Here is a 21,859-nt window from a genome sequence, read left to right as displayed (position 1 = left end):
CCGTTATGGTTTGACTCTGGGTGTGTTTGGACTCACCTTCATCTCATCCTATCACTGCTGCCATAACTCCCACCCCCCCCCCCCCCCATACACCCCCATCCAACCCTTTTGTTTGTCCCCTCCTGGCTCTCTGTCCATCGCTCCCCCTGTTCATCTCACCTCTGTCGCTTGTGTTTCATTACCATGTGGTTGCTTGGGTGTCCGTCCTCCTCCTCTCCCCGTGCCCCATCTCCACCTCCCCCCTTTTCTCCTGGTGAAGGAGCGCATGCGTTTGGAGCGCGAGGAGGCAACTCGCCTGTTGGAGGAGGAGACGGAGGTGAGACCGCCCCCAACGCACCGGTTCCCCCCCACCAGATGAGACCTCGCTGTTGGGCTCGCGGTCCAATAGGCCTGATCCCTCTAGGGTGTCTGACGTCTTTGAGGATCGTGTATGACGATAGTGTGAGATGTTTAGCAAACGCCGGCCGTCAGCGGCGGCTGCTCCCATCGGTGCCCCGCCCTCTCCCTCATCTGCCTCTTTCTGATTGGTTTGTTCAGAACGTCGGGGCGGGACCTTTGAAGCTGGACTACAAGACGCTCGCCGCTCTGCCGACAACCAGTCTCCAGAAGGTCAACAGGGTGAGTTTAACAATGTTTTAAAGAATTCTCTCCTCTGTTCACAAACCCTGTTGAAGTAATGAGACGGTGAAACCTGTTATTAGGACCTTTCGGTTGACGAGATGTCAGGAACTCTATGAGGTTTGTATGTAGGGGGTACGGGTTGCCTGAGTTTATGTTGGGGACCGCGTTGGTGGTCAAAAATAGATCTCCACGGACCTCCACCTCTCCATGGCATCCACTTGGTTCAGCCCCTGGGAAACCTTGTGTGACCTGGGGCCAAGGCGGTTGGCCTTGAGGGGGCTGAGAATGTCTTAACGTCTTGGTCATCACCCCTTAAGCCCTGCGATACCTTCTGGATCACGCCAGGTCAAGCTCACACGGATACTGGACGGACTAACGGATGGATGGGATGGCTATACTCTTAACAACAACAGACCCTATTTGCCGCAGCGACCAATCAATGGACGGTTTGAAGAGTGAGATCCGTGGGGGGGAACTGCACAAATGAGGCCGAAAAAAGAAAACAGTTTGTCAGGTCACGATCAACTCTCACTTGTTTGGCAGTTGCCAAGGCGTTCTGGCACTCCAAATGTCCACACATGATTTTGTGGAAGAAGCCCAGTTTGGATCCTAAAGTGATGTAGAAGTACCATTGATGGGTTGTCTTTGCGTCGTATGATAATATCCTTTGTCGGGGACGGTTCCCTTACTACCACGCTAGAGCATGGAGCAGCATGGGCCAGTCTGGCCCCACTGACCTCTGGCAGATGAAGGGAGCTGGGCAGAGGAGGAGGAGGGGGGGCAGGCCAACAGCTGGCTACTGTCGGCCCTGCCTGCCCCCTCTCATGGTCTATTTTAACCCCAGGGCTCTGGCTTGGAATTGGACAGTTTTATGACGGGAGGGGTGGGCTCGTGAGACAGAGGGTGAGAGTGACCGCCTTCCCTGGAGAAGGAGAGGAAAAAGGGTTTCAAAGTTGGGGGCTGGAGTTAAAGAGTTTGTTCTGGACACAGTGCGGACGTTATCCTGCGTCTTACAGTGAGTATCGGGGCCCTTTCCCTATTCCCTCTCCGTTTCTCTTTCTTTTTCTTGCCTTCTGTCTTTCTATTCCTTTTTCCTGTATTTTTTTTTTCCTTCTTCAAAATACGTAAATGTTGATCTTCCTACGTGACACCTTTAGACAAATGTGTGACTATTTTAGACAAATACATATCTCTGTGTAATGAACCTCACACTAAAGTTTTGGAATTGCTGCATATTCAGTTTGAAATTGCTTGGCACATTTGGTCCAAAACCTTTTAGCTCCCACAGTGTTCTCTACATATAGACGTGTGGTTGGCTTGGCTTTTACCAGGAGGGCTTAACGTTGACGTGATGTTCAGCTGTTCCGGCTCTTAAATATTGAAGCAGAACTCAGGTTCTTCCACCTGTCTCCCCCTGACCGCACCACAGAGATCCTTTATCCTCTGCTGAGAGAAGGCTTCAGCTGTCGGACATATCAAACTTTCTTACTCAAAGGAAAAGCAGGTGCTTGTAGACTTTTGAACCTTCTAGTTTGAACTTGGCCAGATTTCCATTGAGTTTTTACTTGGTTACAAATCACAGAACAACGGTTGTTGCTTGTTAGTTCATATTGGTATGCAAGTCTTGTTATCTTACGCACCATGACTGGATTCGATCTCGGTTCCTATGTTAACCGTGAGTACCGTCATCTCATGCGTACAGGAACCCCCCCCCCCCCCCCCCCCCCCCCCCCCGGTTCCCGTAAGTACACCACAGATGTGGACCGTCATCGCTTTGGCGTTCCCCCCCAGGGTAAGACCCTACACCCTCCCACAGCTGTCTCCAGCGGGGCCTGTGAGCCGGTGCCAGAAGCGCATGGGTTCGCATTCCAGCCCACTGACCCCCATAGTGCCACCGCTTATAGCCCCCGCCCGCATGCCGAGAACCCAGTTCCTGTGTCACAATGCTCAAGTTCTCCGTCCCGCTATTTAGATGGTCACCAGATCTGTCACGGCCATGTCTGCAAATTCTTCACGCTGAAACACACTACACACTCACCTTCACGCCCTCTTGTTACACAGGGCCGTCACACTTGGCTATTTTCTAATTCAACAGAGTAGCGCGTCCGGGACGTGTTGGCATACAATCGCGTTCCACAGGATCAGCTCCATTTCAGTGAAAAATGTGTGGAGAAGTTAGAACGATTTAGATACCTTTACCAAACCTGACCATTGGAGAACGCAAACCCTGGACCAATGATGTCAATGGTCCAACGTTTTCATGGCAACAGAGTTGATGTTGCAGAGTATTCTAGGGTGTACTAACTAGACTGTAGTGGACTAATCTAGAATGGGTTAGACTCCAGTGTAGTGGACTAGACTACATAGTGTTCTAGACTTTAGTGGACTAATCTAGAATGTGTTAGACTCTAGTGTAGTGGACGAGACTACATAGGGTTCTAGACTGTCACTGAAGTAGTGGACCGTTCTGGGCTATGGCGGACTAATCTAGAATGTTTTGCACTCTAGTATAGTGGATTAAACTAAATAGGGTTCTAGACTGTACTATAGTGTACTGTACTCTACTGGAATGGACTGTACAGTACATTGTGGGGACTATCAGCTGGTCTGGGGCCCATGGGAGGTGTCCAGGAGTCTGGCCGTCTCTGGGAGACTCATAGCCATGATAACAGGGGTTATTTCAGGATGGAGACGGGAACTCCAGTCCTCGTCAGGCTCCATTTAAAGGAGGCTGAGTCCCTTATCCTGATGGCCTGGCTGGCTGGTTAAAACATTCATGTGCATGGTTAGCTCGCTGTTCTATTTTCATCACTGACTTAAAAACATGGGGGATGGCATTATAGAATGTGTGTATTATAAAAGGAAATATTTAAGAATGGATGGTGTGGCCATTTTTAATTTATATTTAATGCTTTGGATCAACAACTCGGTTGACTCTGAATGTGTCTGGTGTGTGAAAACATGAGACGGGTGTGGATCTAGTGATTGTAAATGTGGATTTGATGGCCAGCCGGGCAGCATGAACCATTGGAAGAGATGGGGATGAGACTGAAGATTGGCTTTGATTGAGTTGAATGTACTACAGGGCTGGGAACTGAACATGGAAAAGGCCATGTTTTTCGGCAGTTTTGCATTGTTTATTCGCTACACGTCAGATCTAAAAGGACCTTTAGTTCACTGTAGAACGTCCTCTGCACAAAACCCTCCCTACCCGGTTTGAACTCTTGGTTTCTCCTCCTACTTAAGTGTCTTCTTTTCTATGCTTTTTCTTTGCTCCTTCTCCTTCGCCTCTCTCTGTCCCTTCTGTTCCCTCGCTCAGTTTTCCCCTCCGCTCAGCCGTTCTGATCCCATGGAGGCCGTCGTGCAGGCCCAGTGCCTTCCCTCACTAGAGCCCCTGGGCTTTGGCCTGGGTCACCCCTCCGAAACCCTCTACCCCACGGACCCCCAAGACACCCCCCTCTACCCCAGCGACCCCCACGCCGCCTCCCTCTGCCCCACGGACCCCCAGGCCCTCCCCGGTATGACCCAGGAGAACAGCCTGCTCCACGCCTCCCCCCCGTCCCCCGACGTGACCTCCTTCAGCCAGAGCGACGCCACCATCTCCCTGGCCTCCACAGGCACCTCCCTGAACGGCGAGGAGGACGAGGACGAGTGCCTGGTGGAGACGCAGTCCATCTGCTTCAGCGAGAACCCCTTCCTGGTGGCCAATCGCAGGGGGAAGGGCCGCCCCCCCGCCGAGCGCATCCTATCGGGTCCCCCTGTCGGGTACGGCAGGGGGGGCAAGCTACAGCCCTGGATGTACACCAAGGCAAGAGGGACCGGCCCCGCTGTCGGCTGCATGGAGCGCCGCTGGGGACTCACTCTAACACGCTCCGTCTCACTTCCTCTATGGCACGTTAAGACAGGATGTGGGCCTCCACGTCACAGAGGCCTGGTTTGTCTGTGTGTGTGTGTGTGTGTTACTGATTGTGAAACTTATCTAAAACCATTCTCACCTTCTTGAGGAATGGGGGAAACGGTTTGCTGTTTTGTGGTTGTGGTTTGGCTTTGGGTTTTTATGAGTTCACACAGCACGCTTTGAGGACTAGTGTTTTTGCTCATAAAATACCACACACTACAACGTGTGTGTTTTCAGGAACCACTTTAGAACCCAACGATATGAGAAGGGCTCATATTAAATACCCTAAACTTACAGCATGTGCGGTTGGGACGTGTGCTGTTACCAAGACAGGCTGAGCTGTTGAGCACGGAGTGTCGATCGCTTCTTCCCGATGACTATAGGTCGGGAATGATTAGAATGTCATTCCCAGCAGCTGTCTTGGGAATTAAGGAGCGTTGGAGGGTCTTTGGTCTAGAGGGAAGCCGACCGGCACTCCGTGGGAGACAGTGGGACACTCGTTCATCAGCCCACTGTTAGCTGCGCTGGGGCGGGATGGTTTGGACTCGGACAGGCTCAGTTGATCCAGACAAAAAGGTTATGGGTTCGATTCCCAATGTTCCCAACCTACCTGAAATAATCCATGCGCACGATGATCCCTCATCCCGTCCTTCACCTGTGTTGGATAAAGAGTCTCCTAAAGGAATATATATCTTGTGTATCATCCCATAAGAATTACTTCTCCCCACAAAAGCAGTGGGTAGGCGTAATGTTGACCGCTCCACCAGACTAACCTGTGTTGCTCTGCTGTTAATACACTGCTCTGAGATGTTAACACCGCTATGAGATGTTAATTCACTGGTTTGAGATGTTAACTCTTCCCAGTATTTTGACCTAATCGTACTGCTCAGATGTACAACTGATGGGTAGACTCAACTGGCCTTTTAAGCTGAGCCAGAAAGTGGCAGGACTTTCAGCCTTCCAGGCCTGGGGTCTGCCTCTACTACGAGCCATGCAGGGGGCTTACATTGTTGTGCTTGTGTTTCTACCTAGACATCTAGCTCCGATCTGCCACGCACTGCCAGCCCGGTGAGGGACGGCTCCTACTCCCCCAGCATCCAGCCGGTGAGTCCATCTCCCCAAACTCCCTCCACTTTCCCCCCATTACCCATCCGGGACTCACAGAGTACGTCTCATCTCATATTCCAACCAACCACTCGTCTGCACCCTACACCCCATCTTCACCCCTGCCTCCGCACCACAGTTCAAACCTTCCCCCCAGGCGCGGGGAGCAGGTGATGGTTTGAACTCCTCCGCCGCTGTACCTTGCCCTAGCTTTAGACAGGATGTAGCAGTAGCAGTACTTCCTGGTTGTGTTGAATAGTGTGTTCTCCCTGTAGCCCAGCCACCCCCCGTCCACCAGCCTGCTGGCAGGCAGGGAGACGCGCTTCGTAAGTGAGCCCCCCAAGGTTCTGGTGTTCTGCGCTCATTGATTGATGCTCGGGGCCGTGTCTGTAACCGGGGGGCAACTATGGAGACTTTTCTGGGGGTTGTGCCCGTGATGCATGGGAGCTGGTGTAGGGTTGAGGTGTAGGGTTGTAAGGGTTGGATATTATGTTTAGGTGTTCGACAGATGGTATGGATTACAGATGGGTATCTTTAGACATTAGATCATAGAGGAAGTTAAGACTTTAGATCATAGATTAGGTTTAGACATTCGGCATATTTTAAATTTAGGCCTCTGATCATAGATGAAGTTCAGGCATTAGGTCATAAATTAAGTTTAGGCCTCTGATCATAGGTGAAGTTCAGGCATTAGGTCACAGATTAAGTTTAGGTATCAAGTTAGAAATGCCTACAATTTGGCATTAGGTTAGCCATGGTGGGGTTAGAGTTAGTGGTCAGAGAATTTAAATCGGGGGGAGAACAATGCATTGTGGGAATAATCCCTACCAAAGTCCACCTAGTTGCTTCCATGTAGTGTTGAAGTCCAACCAAACCGACAGAGCCATCCCTTCCGCTAAGGGTCACTGATTAAGCCAATCTGAAAAGAGCTTTTTTGTTGCTGTCTTTGACCAGAGATGGCGCTGTAGGTGTGGTTGCTCTCGGTGTTGGGTTCCTCTTCAGAGACATGCAGGGGTCTAACAGCTGCTGCCCTGCTGCCATGCGCTGACAGTGTATGCGGTCGCTGCTTCATGAGTGCGTTAGTCTGGGGCTTCGTCTGCTGCTAATCCAGACTGGATTAATATAGATTAAACTGGATGTGGATTATAGACCTGATGCTCCAGTCTGTGTCTTTTGACTGGCTGTGTTTGAAATGAACTTAAATTCAGCTGAATTGGTTGACTTTGCTAAAATATGCATTAAACAACATGCTTGCATTTGTTTTGAGATTTTGGAGTGTGAAATGAAAAAGAGTTATATTGGTCTTGGAGTTAAGGTGCGTGCGTGAGTGTGTGTGCGTAAGTGTGGGTGCGTGCGTTGCACATGCTGGCTGCCACCCGCGCCGTGGGCGTGCCGGGTCCTATGATCTCGGTGTGTGACTTGCTGTGTGTTGTGTTCCAGGCCAACGTTCACTACAGCTCCCCGGGCCCCACCGCCCGGGACAGCAGCCCCTCATCTGTGAGTGTGAAGCGTCATAGCGCCTACACCATCGCCGCCTCCATCACCCCCACACCATCACCAGCACCAGCAGTTAACATGGGGCTCATATAACTGTTCCCCATCATCAACCTCTCTCTCTCTCACTGTCTCTCTCTCTGTCTCTGTCTGGTGAATCAATTAATCAATTAACAATCACAACCCGACTAATAATTGCCAAATAAACATAAGAAATAACAAAGCACCCCCTCTCTCTCTCCCTCCAGACCCGCCCGGGGGCGATCCAGCCGGCGGGCCGGGTTTGGTCCACCCCGTCCCCGGCCACGCCCGACGCCAGCAGCCCCAACCCCTTCCAGCATGGCCCCTCCCCCATCAACTCTCAGACCTCTGTAAGACCCCTCACCTCCACCTCCACCATGTAGACCTCCGGTGTCTGTCCTCGCTCCACCCACCCCTCCGACACCACCACCACCACCACCATCGCCACGACAAACCCCCCCCCCCCCCGCCTCCCCTTACCCGCGCGCTGTGGGTACCGCACAACACCCACACTGCCGTAACCGTAGCAACGCAGGGCTACGACGCAGGGCGTGAACCTAGAAGAGATTGCAGTGGTTTGGTTTACATTACACAGGCTCGTACCAAAGAGTCTGTTTAACCAGGTTATGTTCAGGTAACTAGGTTATGAATGGGTATCTAGGTTGTACACCGCTGACTTGGTTGTGTACAGATAACGAGTAACTACGTTATGAACAGTAACCTGGTTGTGTAGGTTAACAAGGTTAGGATCAGGTTACCGGCTCATTATCAGGTAACCAGGTTATGTACTGGTAACCAGTGTGCCTTTTATCCTGGGTTGGTTGACATGGCAACCACTAGGCACAGGAATCACAGGGCCCTTCCTGTGTCCCTCCGGAATGGTACATATTCCTACCAATCCCAGAATTCCTTACGGGAATGTGCTGTTCGTTGGACAGTTGGACCTAGCAGGCTTTGTAAATAGAAGGGTTTTGTTCAGTGTGCTTGATACTTAAGGTAAGGTTATCATATAGCCAAATCTCTAGAGGAGACCCAGACCAGTTGAGACCAGGCTACGTTCCGAGCCCTACCATATGTCTGTCCGTCCGTCCGCCACAAGAGAACCAGCCACACACCTGTATCACCCGTCTTCCTCCTCCTCGTCTTCTTCTACCGGCTGGTTGTTCTCATAGTTTTCCTCCCGTGGTTGTGTCTCTTGGTCTGTCTGTCTCTCTTTGTGTCTTTTCTGTCTGTTTCTACTTTTCATCTCGTCTCTGTCTCTGTCTCTTTCTCTCTCTCTCTCTCTCTCTGTCTCTGTCTTTGTCTCTCGCTCTCTCTCTCTCCCCCCCCCCCCCTCTGTCTGTCTGTCTCAGTGGTTTCTGCCTGTGTCTCTATCTCATCTGTCTCTCTCTCCCCATCTCTCTGTCTCTACTGTCTCTCTCTCCGTCTGTCCGTCCTCCCTGCCGTCTGTCTGTCCCCCTCGCCCCCACCATATTGAACGGCCCCTCCCCTCCTCCATCGCCCTCCCTCCCCCCCCCCCTCCCCCTCCCGCTGCAGCCTCGCGGCCCCTCCCCCGTCTCCCACGGCGACTTCCCCATGAATATCAAGCAGGCGTACAAGGCGTTTGCCGCCGTGCCTCACGCGCCGGCCACGCTGGAGCCACCACAGGTAGGCTGCCCCCCCCCGGAGACCCTCCCACCCCAGGGGGTCTCCCCCCCCCCCCACGAGCATGTTGTGCAGATTGGTCCGTCCCCTCGTCATGTGACGTCTCGTGGCGTGTGGAATGCCTCTGTCCTCGTCGGTGTGGTGTTGCACATCCGTGACGTGTCGTCGTCGTTTGGAGTCGAGGTGTTGTCCTGAGCTGTGATTGGATCCCCGCATCGAACGTCGTATCACCCCCCCCCCCCCCCCCTCCCGTTTCTTTAACACCGCACCGTTTGGTATTACATTTTTCTTGATCGGATTCGTCACCCCTTCCCCTTTTTCTTTTTCTCTTACTTTCTCTTGTTTATTTCGTTCCTCTCTTCTCCGTCTCCTGAGTGTTCCCTGACTGCATCTTGTCGTGTCAGTCTCCAGAAGGGCTCTAGTTTCCACTGAGAACTCACACTCCCTGTTCCCTGCTCTCCCCCCCCCCCCCAACACCAGGACCTGTACGGCGGGAGGAACCACGTCCAGCAGGCGTCTTCTCCTGAGGTGAGGGCCTCTTCCGGCTTAGACTCGGAGCACACCACAGCTCAATGCAGAGCGGCTCCCATGGGAAAATATTCAGTCAAATGCAACCTTATGTTGAAGCAGAATCTACACTCGCACTGAATCATAATGAAGTAATGGCGCCATCTATGGACAATCTGTTTTAAGGAACACTGGAAATGCACTCTTATAGAGGCATCACTTTGGTGGACAGATGGAGGTTATAAATGTATGAAGTCTGCATGTAAAATAGGATTTCCTCAACTTGCCAGTTTTCAGTTTATCCCCGTGGCAACAACCCTAAATGTATGCCTATCACCATGGACACAAAACAAATGTCAGCCCATAGCCACGGCGACCGCGTAATGTCCGCCAATCGCCACGGCACGCGCACCCTGACGTCGCTGCCCGTCGCCGTGGTAATGACCTATGTGGCCCTTTCCAGTCGGCGCGGTTCAGCGAGGTATTTGAGGACGCCGTAGACGGGGGGGAGGGGGGCGGGGGGGCGAGGTCCCCGTGCCCCCCGGACCACCGGGACTACCAGAGCATGGCGGCCGTGCCCCGCTTCTCCAGGCCCTCCATGGTGCCCCAGGTACAGCCCTCACAACCCCACCAACAGTGTTGCCAGATTGGGTCAGATTTCCCGCCCAATCTGGCAACCCTGGCTGCAGCACACTGCAGCCAGGGTTGCCAGATTGGGCGGGAAATCTGGCCTGATCTGGCAACTACGCCCCCCCGAACCGTGGCCTCCGCCGGGGGTGGTGTAGGAGGTGGTGTAGCAGGGGGCTTCTGCGGTGGAATCAAAACGGAACGCTCGCCAGTCACCTGACTGAGAACGGGCTTGGGGCGCTGGGTGCTGATTGGACGGTGCCAATGATTTTCTCCCCTGAACATGCTGGAGTTTGGGGGCGTGGCTTGTGATGATTGGCCGCCCTGTGCTACGCCTCAGACCAGGGTCTGATCCAGGCTGATCTGGGTCTTCTTGACATCTGCTGATGCTCTCTCGCTGCGTCGCTGCCTCAACTCCTGTTTTTCACTAATGCTTAACATGGTGTCCAATAATGAATATTCTCACCTATGGGGGAAATCGACGTCCTGCAAAATGACCTCATTCAAATTCACTTTATTCAATATCGACTTAATTTGAAATTACTATCCAAATGACCTCTCAACGTTTATTTCTCTTTTCACTGCAAAATTGCAGCAGCTCTCTCTGCTCTGTGTTTCCCCCCTAACTCTCTGACCTCTGACCCCTGTTCTAACCTCCCGGACCCCTTGTGACCCTTGTGGATGTTTGCCCCCTGCCCCCCCAGACGCCCTCCCCGGGGGGTCCGGACACCCCGGAGCAGCGCTCCTTCCGGGACCGCCAGAAGTACTTTGAGATCGACGTGAAGCAGACGACGCCGGACAAACCCAAGCCCCGCGTGTCGCTGGTCGGAGCCGACGACCTGAAGAAGATGAGGGAGGAGGAAGGTCTGCTTGCTTTTATTTCCTTCTCACTGTGGCGGTGTAATGGGCAGGAGAGTTGTGGTTGTTGGGCGGGGTTTGACTTCCAGCTGTAGGGTCCTGGGTTTAGACCCCCGATGTCTGCTCCTTAATGACCTGTATTAAGGGTCTTACCCCCACCTGCTCCTTAATGACCTGTCTTAAGGGTCTTACCCCCACCTGCTCCTTAATGACCTGTCTTAAGGGTCTTACCCCACCTGCTCCTTAATGACCTGTCTTAAGGGTCTTACCCCCACCTGCTCCTTAATGACCTGTCTTAAGGGTCTTACCCCCACCTGCTCCTTAATGACCTGTCTTAAGGGTCTTACCCCCACCTGCTCCTTAATGACCTGTCTTAAGGGTCTTACCCCCACTTGCTCCTTAATGACCTGTCTTAAGGGTCTTACCCCCACTTGCTCCTTAATGACCTGTCTTAAGGGTCTTACCCCCACTTGCTCCTTAATGACCTGTCTTAAGGGTCTTACCCCCACCTGCTCCTTAATGACCTGTCTTAAGGGTCTTACCCCACCTGCTCCTTAATGACCTGTCTTAAGGGCATAACCTCTACCTTCTCCTTAATGACCTGTCTTAAGGGTCTTACCCCCACTTGCTCCTTAATGACCTGTCTTAAGGGTCTTACCCCACCTGCTCCTTAATGACCTGTCTTAAGGGCATAACCTCTACCTTCTCCTTAATGACCTGTCTTAAGGGCATAACCTCTACCTTCTCATTAATGACCTGTCTTAAGGGCATAACCTCTACCTTCTCATTAATGTCTCTGAACTCGTTGCTAAATGGTTGTAATATTTAAAGTCCCTTAGACCGTTTGTTGGTTTACTAAGTGAAACTGGAAACGGAGGCCTAAGAAGGCGGCCCCAATGAACACATCGCCCCTCTGGAATGAACCCAAGAGCCCTAGTGACCCCTGACCTCTCCCCCCCCCCCCAGAGCGGCGGTTTGAGCAGCGGGCGCGGGAGTACCTGATGGACGACGAGGACGACGATGACGATGATGACCTGGCCCACATGAAGGCCACCGGGAAGGTGCTCCTGGACGGGGTGGAGTACCGCGTGGAGCCCCTCGCCACCACCACCCGCCTCCCCTCCACCCCGGGGTACAACGCCACTTCCCCCGGCTACGCCTCCACGCCCCCCGGCTACGCCTCCACGCCCCCCGGTTACGCCTCCACGCCCCCCGGTTACGCCTCGACCCCACCTGGCTACACCTCCACTTCCCCGGGCTACACCTCCACGCCCCCCGGCTACTACAGCGGCTCAGGGTAGGAGGCGGCTCTCTACCCTAGCGACCCTGCTCTCCTCCTAACCTGCCCCTTCTCTCTGCAGCCCCGCCTGCTCCCTTCTACTCCCTCCTAGTCTCCTGATGGTCCTCTCCTTCTATCCCTCCTCTCTCCTCCTCTCCTTCCATCCCTCCTCTCTCCTCTCCTTCCATCCCTCCTCTCTCCTCTCCTTCCATCCCTCCTCTCTCCTCTCCTTCTATCCCTCCTCTCTCCTATCCTTCTATCCCTCCTCTCTCCTCCTCTCCTTCTATCCCTCCTCTCTCCTATCCTTCTATCCCTCCTCTCTCCTCCTCTCCTTCCATCCCTCCTCTCTCCTCTCCTTCTATCCCTCCTCTCTCCTCCTCTCCTTCCATCACTCCTCTCTCCCCTCCTTCCATCCATCCCTCCTTCCATCCCTCCTCTCTCCTCTCCATCTATCCCTCCTCTCTCCTCCTCTCCTTCTATCACTCCTGTCTCCTCTCCTTCCATCCCTCCTCCCTCCTATCCATCTATCCCTCCTCTTTCCTCCTTTTACGTCTATCAGCAGAACTCTTGACGTGACGACGGGTTCATATATAAGCACCATTATGCTATGTAACAAATGGATTGAACCCTACTGGATCCCTCATGCCAGTCTAGGTACGTTTATGCTAATATCTGTTGTTGTGTCTGCAGAGCGTCCTCAGTGGACGGGAAGGGAGAATCCCAGAGGAACTCCCTGGAGGACGGGTTCAGGTTGGACCAGCGGCCCACCTCCATGACCGGGTAACTAGCACCACTATGACCCACCCACTAGTAGTCTCTAATATAACCCCATCGACTATCACTCTCTAATCTAACCTTCCACTAGACGCCACTAACTCATAACTAATATGACCCATTACCAATATAATATAGTAGTCAACGGTCTACAGTAGTCTATATTGATCCTGTGTGTGTGTGTGTGTGTGTGTGTGTGTAGGCTCGTCCCTGCCTACACCGCTGAGCCGGCCGTGGCGCCGGTCCGCACGGCGAAGGCCGAGCGGCGCCACCAGGAGCGTCTGAGGCTGCAGAGCCCGGAGCTGGCGGCGGCGGCCCCGGACCAGGACCTCTCCCCCGCCGAGAAACGGGCTCTGGAGGCCGAGAAGAGGGCCATGTGGCGGGCAGCGCGGTGAGACCCCGGCCCGTAGCGGAGCACAGCTCTGCCTGGTTTAGCTTAGCTTAGCTTAATCGTCGCCCTGCGCTGGTTCCCAAGTGGTACTCCGTTTAGGGTCCTTTAGCCTAGCCCAGTTTGGTTTGGTTTAACTCCTTTAGCTGAGCTTTGGATTCGCTCAATTGAGTTCATATCAGTTTTGCTACAATCCCACGCTAAAAGAAGGCAATTTGACAGTTAGGTTTTATTTGGGGGTGCAGTCCAACTATATATGTACAAATCCTTTACGTTTTCTATTCTGCTTGGTAGATTAGTAACTGGTTGTCACCAGTATTCTAGTGCTTTTATTGTTTGCATCCGTGGGAACAGAAGGGGGGGTTTTTACTTTCTATGTTTAATGTGGGGCTAAATTTCAACTTTGTTTTTTTGATTGAACTCAGGGATATGTTGGACTGTGGTTTGTTGACCACATGTTGCGGTTGGGGTATGTTTGTTTTAGAATCGATCTGATCCAACCTCTACAGACGTTAACCATCGGTATCTACACATAATGGATAATAATTCCACACTCTGATTCTTCTGGCCTTACTCTGGCTGGTTTATCCCTGTTGACTACCCTGCCTTGAACTAAGACTAAATATGTCCAATTAAATCTCTGTCCTTTGCTAGTCGCTACCCAATGTGTCACAACTCTCACTTCACTGGGGTCAATTCCAGGCGTTTGTTGACTCAGTGAGAGAGACGTCAGTCTCTCTTCCTCTCTCGCCCACTGTGTCCCGTGGATGAGTTCCCGACTATCTCTGTGTCTGTGTTATATCTTTGTTTTTATCTTCCTTTATTTCTGTCGTTCTTGTCTCCTACCCTTGTTTCCTCCTCCTTCATCCTGCCGTGCCACCCTCCTTTCCTCTCCTTTCCTACATACCTCCTTCTCCTTTCTTACCTCCTCCTCCTTTCATCCCCACTCCTCCTCCTCCCCCCCTCCTCCTCCTCCCTCCCATCCTCCTCCTCCTCCCCCCTCCCCCTCCTCCCCCTCCCCCCTCCTCCTCCTCCTCCCCCTCCCCTCCTCCTCCTCCTCCTGGTGATGGCGGTGGTGTGTCTGGGTGCAGGCCGTCTGGTCTGGAGGAGGATGTTAGGCAGTATGAGCAGGACCTGGCCAGGAGGCTGTACCAGGCCAGGGTGAGGGCGTCTCAGAGCCCCTCCGCCCCCCCCTCCTCCGCTGACACCCAGCCCAGGTCTGCTCCCCGGGCCACCGCCGGGCCGCACGCACGGCATTGTGGGAGTGTGCCGGGTGGGGGAGGGGGGGGGGGGGGTGCTTTGGCATGAGATTGGTTTAAAGTTTAATTTTAAAATCAACCCAAATCCAACCGGAGCGACACGCGAGCAAACACATTGGAACCCCACACAGCCTGCTTCTGATTGGCTCGGTCGGGGCCGGCTGATGTCGCTCCATGCACGGCGTCACCTCGTCCTGAAATGAGCTGGTCAGAAGCGGCTGCAGTGCCAGTGTTCAGCCAGAGACGGCGCTGTTCCCTTCGGTCTGATCTCCAGTGGTTGGTTCCTTTTCAAAGAGGGGGAGCAGTAGAGGCACCCGCTCGCCCAAACACCGTCACCGGACTAGCTCACTTGTGCACGGCTTGGCTTCTCCTTCACCGGCTTCCCGCCTTCCACCCCTCTGTCCCTTCTCTTCTCTCTCTGCTCTTCTCACTCTTCTCTCATCAGTGCATCATTACTCGGACTGACCTTGAGCCCACAGGGTAACCACCTAGTAGTGAGGCGATGCTCCTCACCCTGGAATGCGCTGGGTTTCCTCGGGTCACGGTTTGAACGCAACATGACCGCCGAGGACATTACACTACAAAATGTCCATGTTCATGTTGACCGGCCCCTTGAGTGACAGGCCTAATGTCGAGAGGCTTAATTGTTCCGATGAAGGGGCTCCTGATGTGGACCAGCCATCATCGCTTACCCCGTAGTGACAGCACAAGTTGAACGTTTGATCGATAGATCGATTGATGGATCATCCTCCCAGTCGACCGCACCGGGGTAGTCTTCGCCTGGGACGTCCCAATAGGAGGGGTCCAGCCAGACGCATGACGGATAGATCGGCTCACCAGTTGGTCCAGTCCGCTCGGTGGGCCGATCTATCCCAAGACCCATCCGGGGCGGGTTGACCGGGCCCCATCTGACTGTGTTGCCCCCCCCTGCAGGATGAAGTCTCTGGAGCAGGACGCCCTGAAGGCCCAGATGGTCATCGCCAAGTCCAAGGAGGGCAAGAAGCGCGGCACGCTGGACCAACTGACGGAGTCGCCGTCCCCCGCCCCCACCCCCTCCCCCACCCCCATGGAAGGTAAACACAACGTCACCAAAGGGACACCGCCCACTGCGGTTTACACGCGACGCCGCTCCAATAATATGCGTAGACGGGAAGCCGTGTAGTAGTGACATCACCACTGGTCACCGGTGGTACAGCGAATCAGAAACCACGTTGTGCCATGACCCGCGTTTCACCGTAGATGGCGCTGTCCCTGCAGTGCGATTTGTTTGTCTTTTTCTTGTGTTTATTTATTTATTTAGTCTTTCTACAACATAGAGGTATCCTCGACTAAGGTTTTGAATATTCTAATCATATCAGTCAGGTCGGACCCATCATCGACGGATCATAATCATATACTCTTTTAAAAAAAACGGACTCAACAATGCCTAATTTTAGGTGGCTTTTGTTCAAACACTTGAAAATAATACTTACCGACAGCCTCTCCCAACATATGAACTACCAGTATGAGCATCATGTGTGTGTCTGTTCATGTCAGCACCTGTGTTCAATTAGACCAAAGGAATAGGCTACTATTGGACTACTGGGGTATTAACCCGTTTTTATTGTGCATTCCCCCGACAGAACTCATCCCTCGAGGAGTCACCTCCCCCGGCAGACTGGTAAGAGGCCCTCTTATCCTTACTTACTGATGCTCCCTTCTGTTTGGTATCCACCGTTGGAGTAGCCTCCCCGACGGCACAGGAAGTAAACGGCGGCCCTGTAAGACACATGGAAGTTGACCCCCCCTCCCCCCCACCCCAATGCCTTGCTCATGGGCACATGGCCAGTCCACGCTTTGATCACGCTCACCCCTTCTACCCCATTCCCTGGCTGGCTGCCTCACCCTTTTTCTTAGCTCTCCTCTCCTCTCTCCTGACCACTACCCTCACCCTCCTCTACTCTCTCTCTGCTCACACTCTCCTCTCCCCCCCCCCCCCCCCCCCCATCCTCACCTCCCTCCCCCCTCCATCCTCACCTCCCTCCATCATGCTGTCCACACTTTGTCCCTCCAGTCCGTGTCGTCTAAGAAGTTTGACTACCGACAGTTCGCAGCCATTCCTTCTTCCAAACCTGTTTACGACATCCAGGTACCGGCTGCATGAGCACCTCCCCCCCGCCCGATCCTCGCTTCCCCCCCCCCCCGCCCCCCCCCCCCCCCGTTACTGAGAAGGTGTGGCCGTGGAAACCCTGAGTCTGTTTGTTTTTTTATTCGGGGGGGGGGGGAGGTGGAGCTTGTTGATTGGCTGAGGCTCTCTGTGGGGGTGTGGCTAACACTGCTCTCTGGACTCAGGGATGTGTGTTTGTGTTGTTTACAAAAAGTGTTATTGATTTTGTAAGAATAACCTCAAACGTCTCCCACCAGTAACCACACATCACTGTTCCCTGGCTCGCTGTTCAACCAGTGAGGCCATCACCTAGCCCCATGCGGGAGCAACACTCCGTATGATCATGACCCCTTTACGGTCACTGGGTCGTCCCCTCTGAGGCCTGTTGGCAGAACGTAAACATGACGGCAGGCTCCATATCTGACCCTGCAGGTTAGTTCATCTAAAGTGGAACCCCAAAGATTAAACCCACAAAAGTTTAAACCAAAACAATTAAATGAAGTAAATAAATAAATCAACAAACGAACTAACCTGCCAGGTACAAAAGGAGAACTATTTATCAGACACCTGCAACAAAGGAAGTCAGCTCATGTTTTCAGGAATCCGGAGAGCCTTTAACTGGATGACAGCGTGACCCAGAAACGGATATGATAATACGGAGCGTTTGTTCACAAACGGGGCGACAATCACTTCATTTTAACACTCACCAATCCTACTTCTCATGCACATGTCTAATCAAAACCCTACAAACAGGTGATTTGCAATCGCCCTTTCTGATGCCACATCACCAACTGTAATGGCAGCACCCACTGTTACCACCGGGGGGCTCTGTCCCTACCGCTTTCACCTCAGCATTCAGTCACCCATTTTAACCAGGATGAGCCCTGGGTTCAATGACCACTAACTGCCACCCACCTTCATTAAGGCTTTCACCCCCACCCCGGCATTCCACGCATGGCTCAGACACCAAGGCTTTCCTGTCCTTTTAACCAACACACTTGGAGCTTCTTGATCTCCACCCGGCCAGGGCAGTCTGTGTGCTGGCGACGGCATGCTGTGCTCCCCAGGGGTGAGGCCTGGTTGCGGGGCGTGGCTGTGTGTATGTTGGGCCTGTCAGGCCAGGCTAACGCTCGGCTGTACTGTACCGTGGTGCAGTGAGGCGTCTCTCGGCTTGGTCTACTGGAGCTGACCCCCTGTTGGCTGTGATTGGTTGTGTTTGACGTCACCGTGGGCACTGTGGGTTGTTGTTCAAAAGTTGAAATGTGTTTAAGTAGTGAGCCACTGTTTACACGGACATGGGTCACTGGAAACCAAATAACACCACTTTGAAGTTCGGTAGTAATAAGTAAACCTGAATAAGAGTTTTTGCTTAATGTCTAAATGTAATCCCAGGATGCTAAAGTACTAAAATGTTGTCGTTAAGTGCGTAACAACAGGTGTAACACGCTATCTGGGGCGCCCAGCTGAAGAGGTAAGTCTTCAGCTGGTTAAGGGCTCTCAGGTTGAGACTGTAACTCTACAGATCAAGTCATCTAGCTCTGGGTGCTGTCTAGTGTTGCCGGGAACTCTTGCAACACTCTTCTGTTTGCCTTTGTGTACAGTCTGTAAGTGGTTAACTAACATGGCAGCACTTTCTGGAAACCTTCCACAGGGTTAAGGGTCAAAGTAACATCTTCACACACACACTAATTAAACGGCTCCCAGTTTCCCAACCAGGTGTGACGGTGATTGATCAGTCTTTGCTGAAGTCGACCCGTTAGTGACATCACAAGTGGGCGTCCAATTGGTCTCCTTTACCAATTGGCAGTCTCTTGGCACTTGAAATGTCTCTAATTGGGTAGATTTAGAACTCCTGGTGTGTGGGGAAAAAGGGGGGCCCTTTAAATACGAGGGGACTAAATGTTGGCACACACACACATAAACACACGCCCCTACACGGTTGTGATTCTTTCCTCTCTCTCTCTCTCTCTCTCCTAGTCACCTGACCTGGTGGATGAGCCCTGCTTCATAGACGACGGCACCAGCAGCCCGGGTGAGTTCCTGTGGGAGGGGCTACAGTCAACAGCCAATCGTCATCCTTAGACTCATCTCTAGGGTCAGCGCCACAAACTGGTTGGAGGCTGCTCTTTGAGAAAACAGAAAAACTGCTAAAAACTGTGTGTGTGTGTGTGTCTGGAGAGGGGTGTGCAAGTAGCCATGCAGACTGGTGTAATAATGTGTTCTCGTCTCCAGGTGACTACCTGGGATAGACCCCCCCCCCATCTTGGTAGGACCCCCAAACGTGTGCCGTGTGTTAACGGGGCCGAGCTTGGTAGCCTAGGCATGGGGGTTTAGCGGGTCTGTGGGGTTCTCGCCTGGCTTGGTGTGGTGTGTCACCTTAGATGGGGTCCGTGGAGGACTACTGGGTTGGGGTCTCTGACCTGGCATCCGGTGGAGGTGCCTGGGTGTGGGAAAGAGAGAAAGAGAGGCCGAATTCATACACTACAGACCAGGGGTCACCAACCTTTCTGAACCTGAGACCCATGGGTACTGAGTCATACGAAGGGCACCCAGTTTGATACGCTCTTCTGAAATAACAAATTTGCTCAGTTTGCCTTTAGTTGTACATTATTATTAATGTTAATGATACTTATCTATGTGAAGACACTGAGCATTTTAAGGATTTCTCACAATAATTATCAACAATGACTTAAAAAATGTGGGAAAGAGTTGTTGAAGAATGAGTAGTGCTGTGTTTAGAACAGGCCAGAGGGGGCCTCATCTGGTCCTTGCGGGCGCCGTGATGGTGACCCCTGCTACAGAACAATGGGCGTTACTGGATTTTGCTTTTCGTTCTAACGATAATGCGCTATACAATATCAAATTAACCAAAAAAACAATCTACCATAAAACAGTAGACGTTGTGACATCACTCTAGACGTACCTGTGCGTGTTTTGTATTCCAGCCCAAGTTTTCTACACTAGTTGACTTTTCCAATTGATCACCATTTCAGAGTCACGGTCTCGATGTGATGTACATTTAATAGAATCCTGATATTAAAGGAGTAAACACGACCACTTGAAACACAACGAGTTATGAGATTAGCCAGTAAAGTGACAATTAAATCAACGAAATCAAGTGCATGTGTAATACTACGTTTGACCAGTGGGGGTGCTGCTACTTCAGGTTTAACTTGCGGTGTGTACTAACTCTTTAAATGTATACTCTTGTCTGCTGTTTCTTCACTTGCATCTCTGCGTCATTCTTTCCACTTCCTTGTTTCTCTTCCATGTCAGCTTCCTTTAGTTTTCAAGATGGGCTGAGGTCTTGTCGTTAACACTATTGTGTGTGTGTGTGTGTGTGTGTGTGTGTGTGTGTGTGTGTGTGTGTGTGTGTGTGTGTGTGTGTGTCCCAGTAGCAGCTGTGAACCCAGAGGAGGCGGATGCGGGCCCGGAGGAGGTGTCGCTGTACAGCAACAAACGCAAGCTGAGACAGGGCCGCCACAGCCTGGAAGCCGCCGTCCCCACATAGCCCCGGAACACAGGAACACACACACACACAACGGCTGAGGACCACCGGATGTGTGGAAACCACGACGACAACGACCATCCAAACTCTTCACTAGTAGTCACTTCCTGCTGCGTCCACGAAGGCGGGGCAGGTCAGGAAATGAGTCACCACACAAGATGGGCGTCCCAGCACACTGGTCCTCGTCGCCATGCCAACAGAGCCGGCAGTGTGCGTTCATTGCGACGCCTGTGAGGCGGGGCGTTGCTATGGGACGCGTTGCTAGGGGACGAGTCGCCGGGACGATGTTTAGTTTCTGCTGATCTTTTTGTTTTGCTGTTTTTTAAAAAAAGAGAGAGAAAAGTAGACTGGAAGAAAATAATCGTAGCTGTAATACTAACTTTGGGAATGTTATTATTCGGAGTGACTAGATTGTAAATGTTATAGGGGTAGCGTGCGCGTCCTGCTGCCTTCACGTGCACGCGTCGCTCACACACACACACACACACACACACACACACACACACACACACACACACACACACACACACACACACACACACACACACATAAAAATACACTACAAGATTCTAACATCCAAAGTTTATTTTGGTCTGGAACATTTTAGTCTTTGAATCTAATCCTTTTCCTACTGCTGTAAGCCCCTTCAGAGCACAAAGTCACGTCGATTATTTTTCCTTTTAACCTATTTTAACACTATCAAGCTATGAAGGAAGTAACAGCAAATATCACCCTTCTATTTTGTATACGCATTTTAAAAACACATTTTATGACGCCCTGCGAGGCAACTAACGAAGAAGGCCCCGGCCTACCCGAGAAGTGGAGCAGAGAGCTTTAAGAGTCCTGCGCTAGCCACCCTGACGAGACGCCAGCATTACTGTTCATCCACCGCCGTTTACATCCACAGGCTACAACGCTAGCAGACAATACAATGTAAAAGAAAGCTACCGCTAGTTCAGTCACAGCGCCATCGCCAGGGGTCTTATGGTACTTTCCTCCCGTCCTTTTAAGGGCGTCGCTGTAAACTATAAATCATTCTCTTCATATCAGGAGGCTCTTGAGGGTGGCAGGGTTATAATGTCTATTGTTTTGAATCCGTCTTTGGTTAATTTAAATCTGATACCACTGAGAAATCCTTTAATATCGTGTGAATATTGTATGGAAAGCTAACTCGGGGGGGGGGGGGGGGGGGGGTGGGATAAATGAACTGAGCCATGCGGGCCAGTGGTTACCGGGCTTGCAACTGGGAGCTCTCTGCTTGTATATTGGTTTTAATGGTTTTAAATGATGGGAGAGACCTCTTCTAGGCACAACTTTACTTTAACCCCCCTCTCTCTCCAGATATCAAGTCGTTGGGATGTTCTGGCAGCGAGCTGCTCAGGCGTTGTAATTTAATCTAGAATCTACTAATCACAGCTTTCCATGTTGAGCTGACTGAGATTCAGTTTTTGGTTGGAAACATTCGTGAATGTCTTTTTTTTTATATAAATATTATAGTTGAGTAGGTAACGCTTTCTCCAACACGTTGGGATTCACCTTTTTAATGCTGTGTTTGTTCATCTGTTCTCTGTGGGAGGGGGGCGGGGCAGAGATATTATGGGGTGGATGTGTAGAGCTCATACCAGACTGTAACTAGGGGATTTGTACAACCAAAGAAGTCTATTTTGTGGTTCAGGAATAATAAATTTTACTTTTCATTTAATAAGCCGATTCACCGCATTGTGTCTTTTG

The 21,859-nt window shown here is 52.0% G+C and overlaps 1 protein-coding gene across 23 annotated transcripts in view; it reads left to right on the top strand.

The window, feature by feature from the left end:
• Window positions 1–21,830, top strand: part of scrib (scribble planar cell polarity protein) — a 74,673-nt gene extending 52,843 nt beyond the window's left edge. For 4 of the 23 annotated variants that reach the window (XM_030348288.1, XM_030348286.1, XM_030348287.1 and 1 more), the window contains 18 exons: window positions 260–316; window positions 538–618; window positions 3,941–4,429; window positions 5,552–5,623; window positions 7,064–7,120; window positions 7,366–7,488; window positions 8,675–8,785; window positions 9,263–9,310; window positions 9,753–9,899; window positions 10,621–10,780; window positions 11,741–12,071; window positions 12,744–12,833; window positions 13,030–13,218; window positions 15,408–15,547; window positions 16,097–16,134; window positions 16,528–16,602; window positions 18,598–18,652; window positions 20,016–21,830. In XM_030348288.1, coding sequence (XP_030204148.1) covers window positions 260–316; window positions 538–618; window positions 3,941–4,429; window positions 5,552–5,623; window positions 7,064–7,120; window positions 7,366–7,488; window positions 8,675–8,785; window positions 9,263–9,310; window positions 9,753–9,899; window positions 10,621–10,780; window positions 11,741–12,071; window positions 12,744–12,833; window positions 13,030–13,218; window positions 15,408–15,547; window positions 16,097–16,134; window positions 16,528–16,602; window positions 18,598–18,652; window positions 20,016–20,131 — 2,379 coding nt within the window. In that variant the 3' untranslated portion in view covers window positions 20,132–21,830. Of the gene's footprint in view, window positions 1–259; window positions 317–537; window positions 619–3,940; window positions 4,430–5,551; window positions 5,624–7,063; window positions 7,121–7,365; window positions 7,489–8,674; window positions 8,786–9,262; window positions 9,311–9,752; window positions 9,900–10,620; window positions 10,781–11,740; window positions 12,072–12,743; window positions 12,834–13,029; window positions 13,219–14,306; window positions 14,433–15,407; window positions 15,548–16,096; window positions 16,135–16,527; window positions 16,603–18,597; window positions 18,716–18,852; window positions 18,887–20,015 lie in introns of all 23 variants that reach the window. The other 19 variants (XM_030348298.1, XM_030348297.1, XM_030348308.1 and 16 more) reach the window with 19 other exon arrangements.
• Window positions 21,831–21,859: the final 29 nt, after the last annotated feature.

The sequence above is a fragment of the Gadus morhua genome, chromosome 23 (assembly GCF_902167405.1).
Source record: "Gadus morhua chromosome 23, gadMor3.0, whole genome shotgun sequence".
Taxonomy (NCBI): Eukaryota; Metazoa; Chordata; class Actinopteri; order Gadiformes; family Gadidae; genus Gadus; species Gadus morhua.
This window is presented reverse-complemented; position numbering and strand designations above follow the sequence as displayed.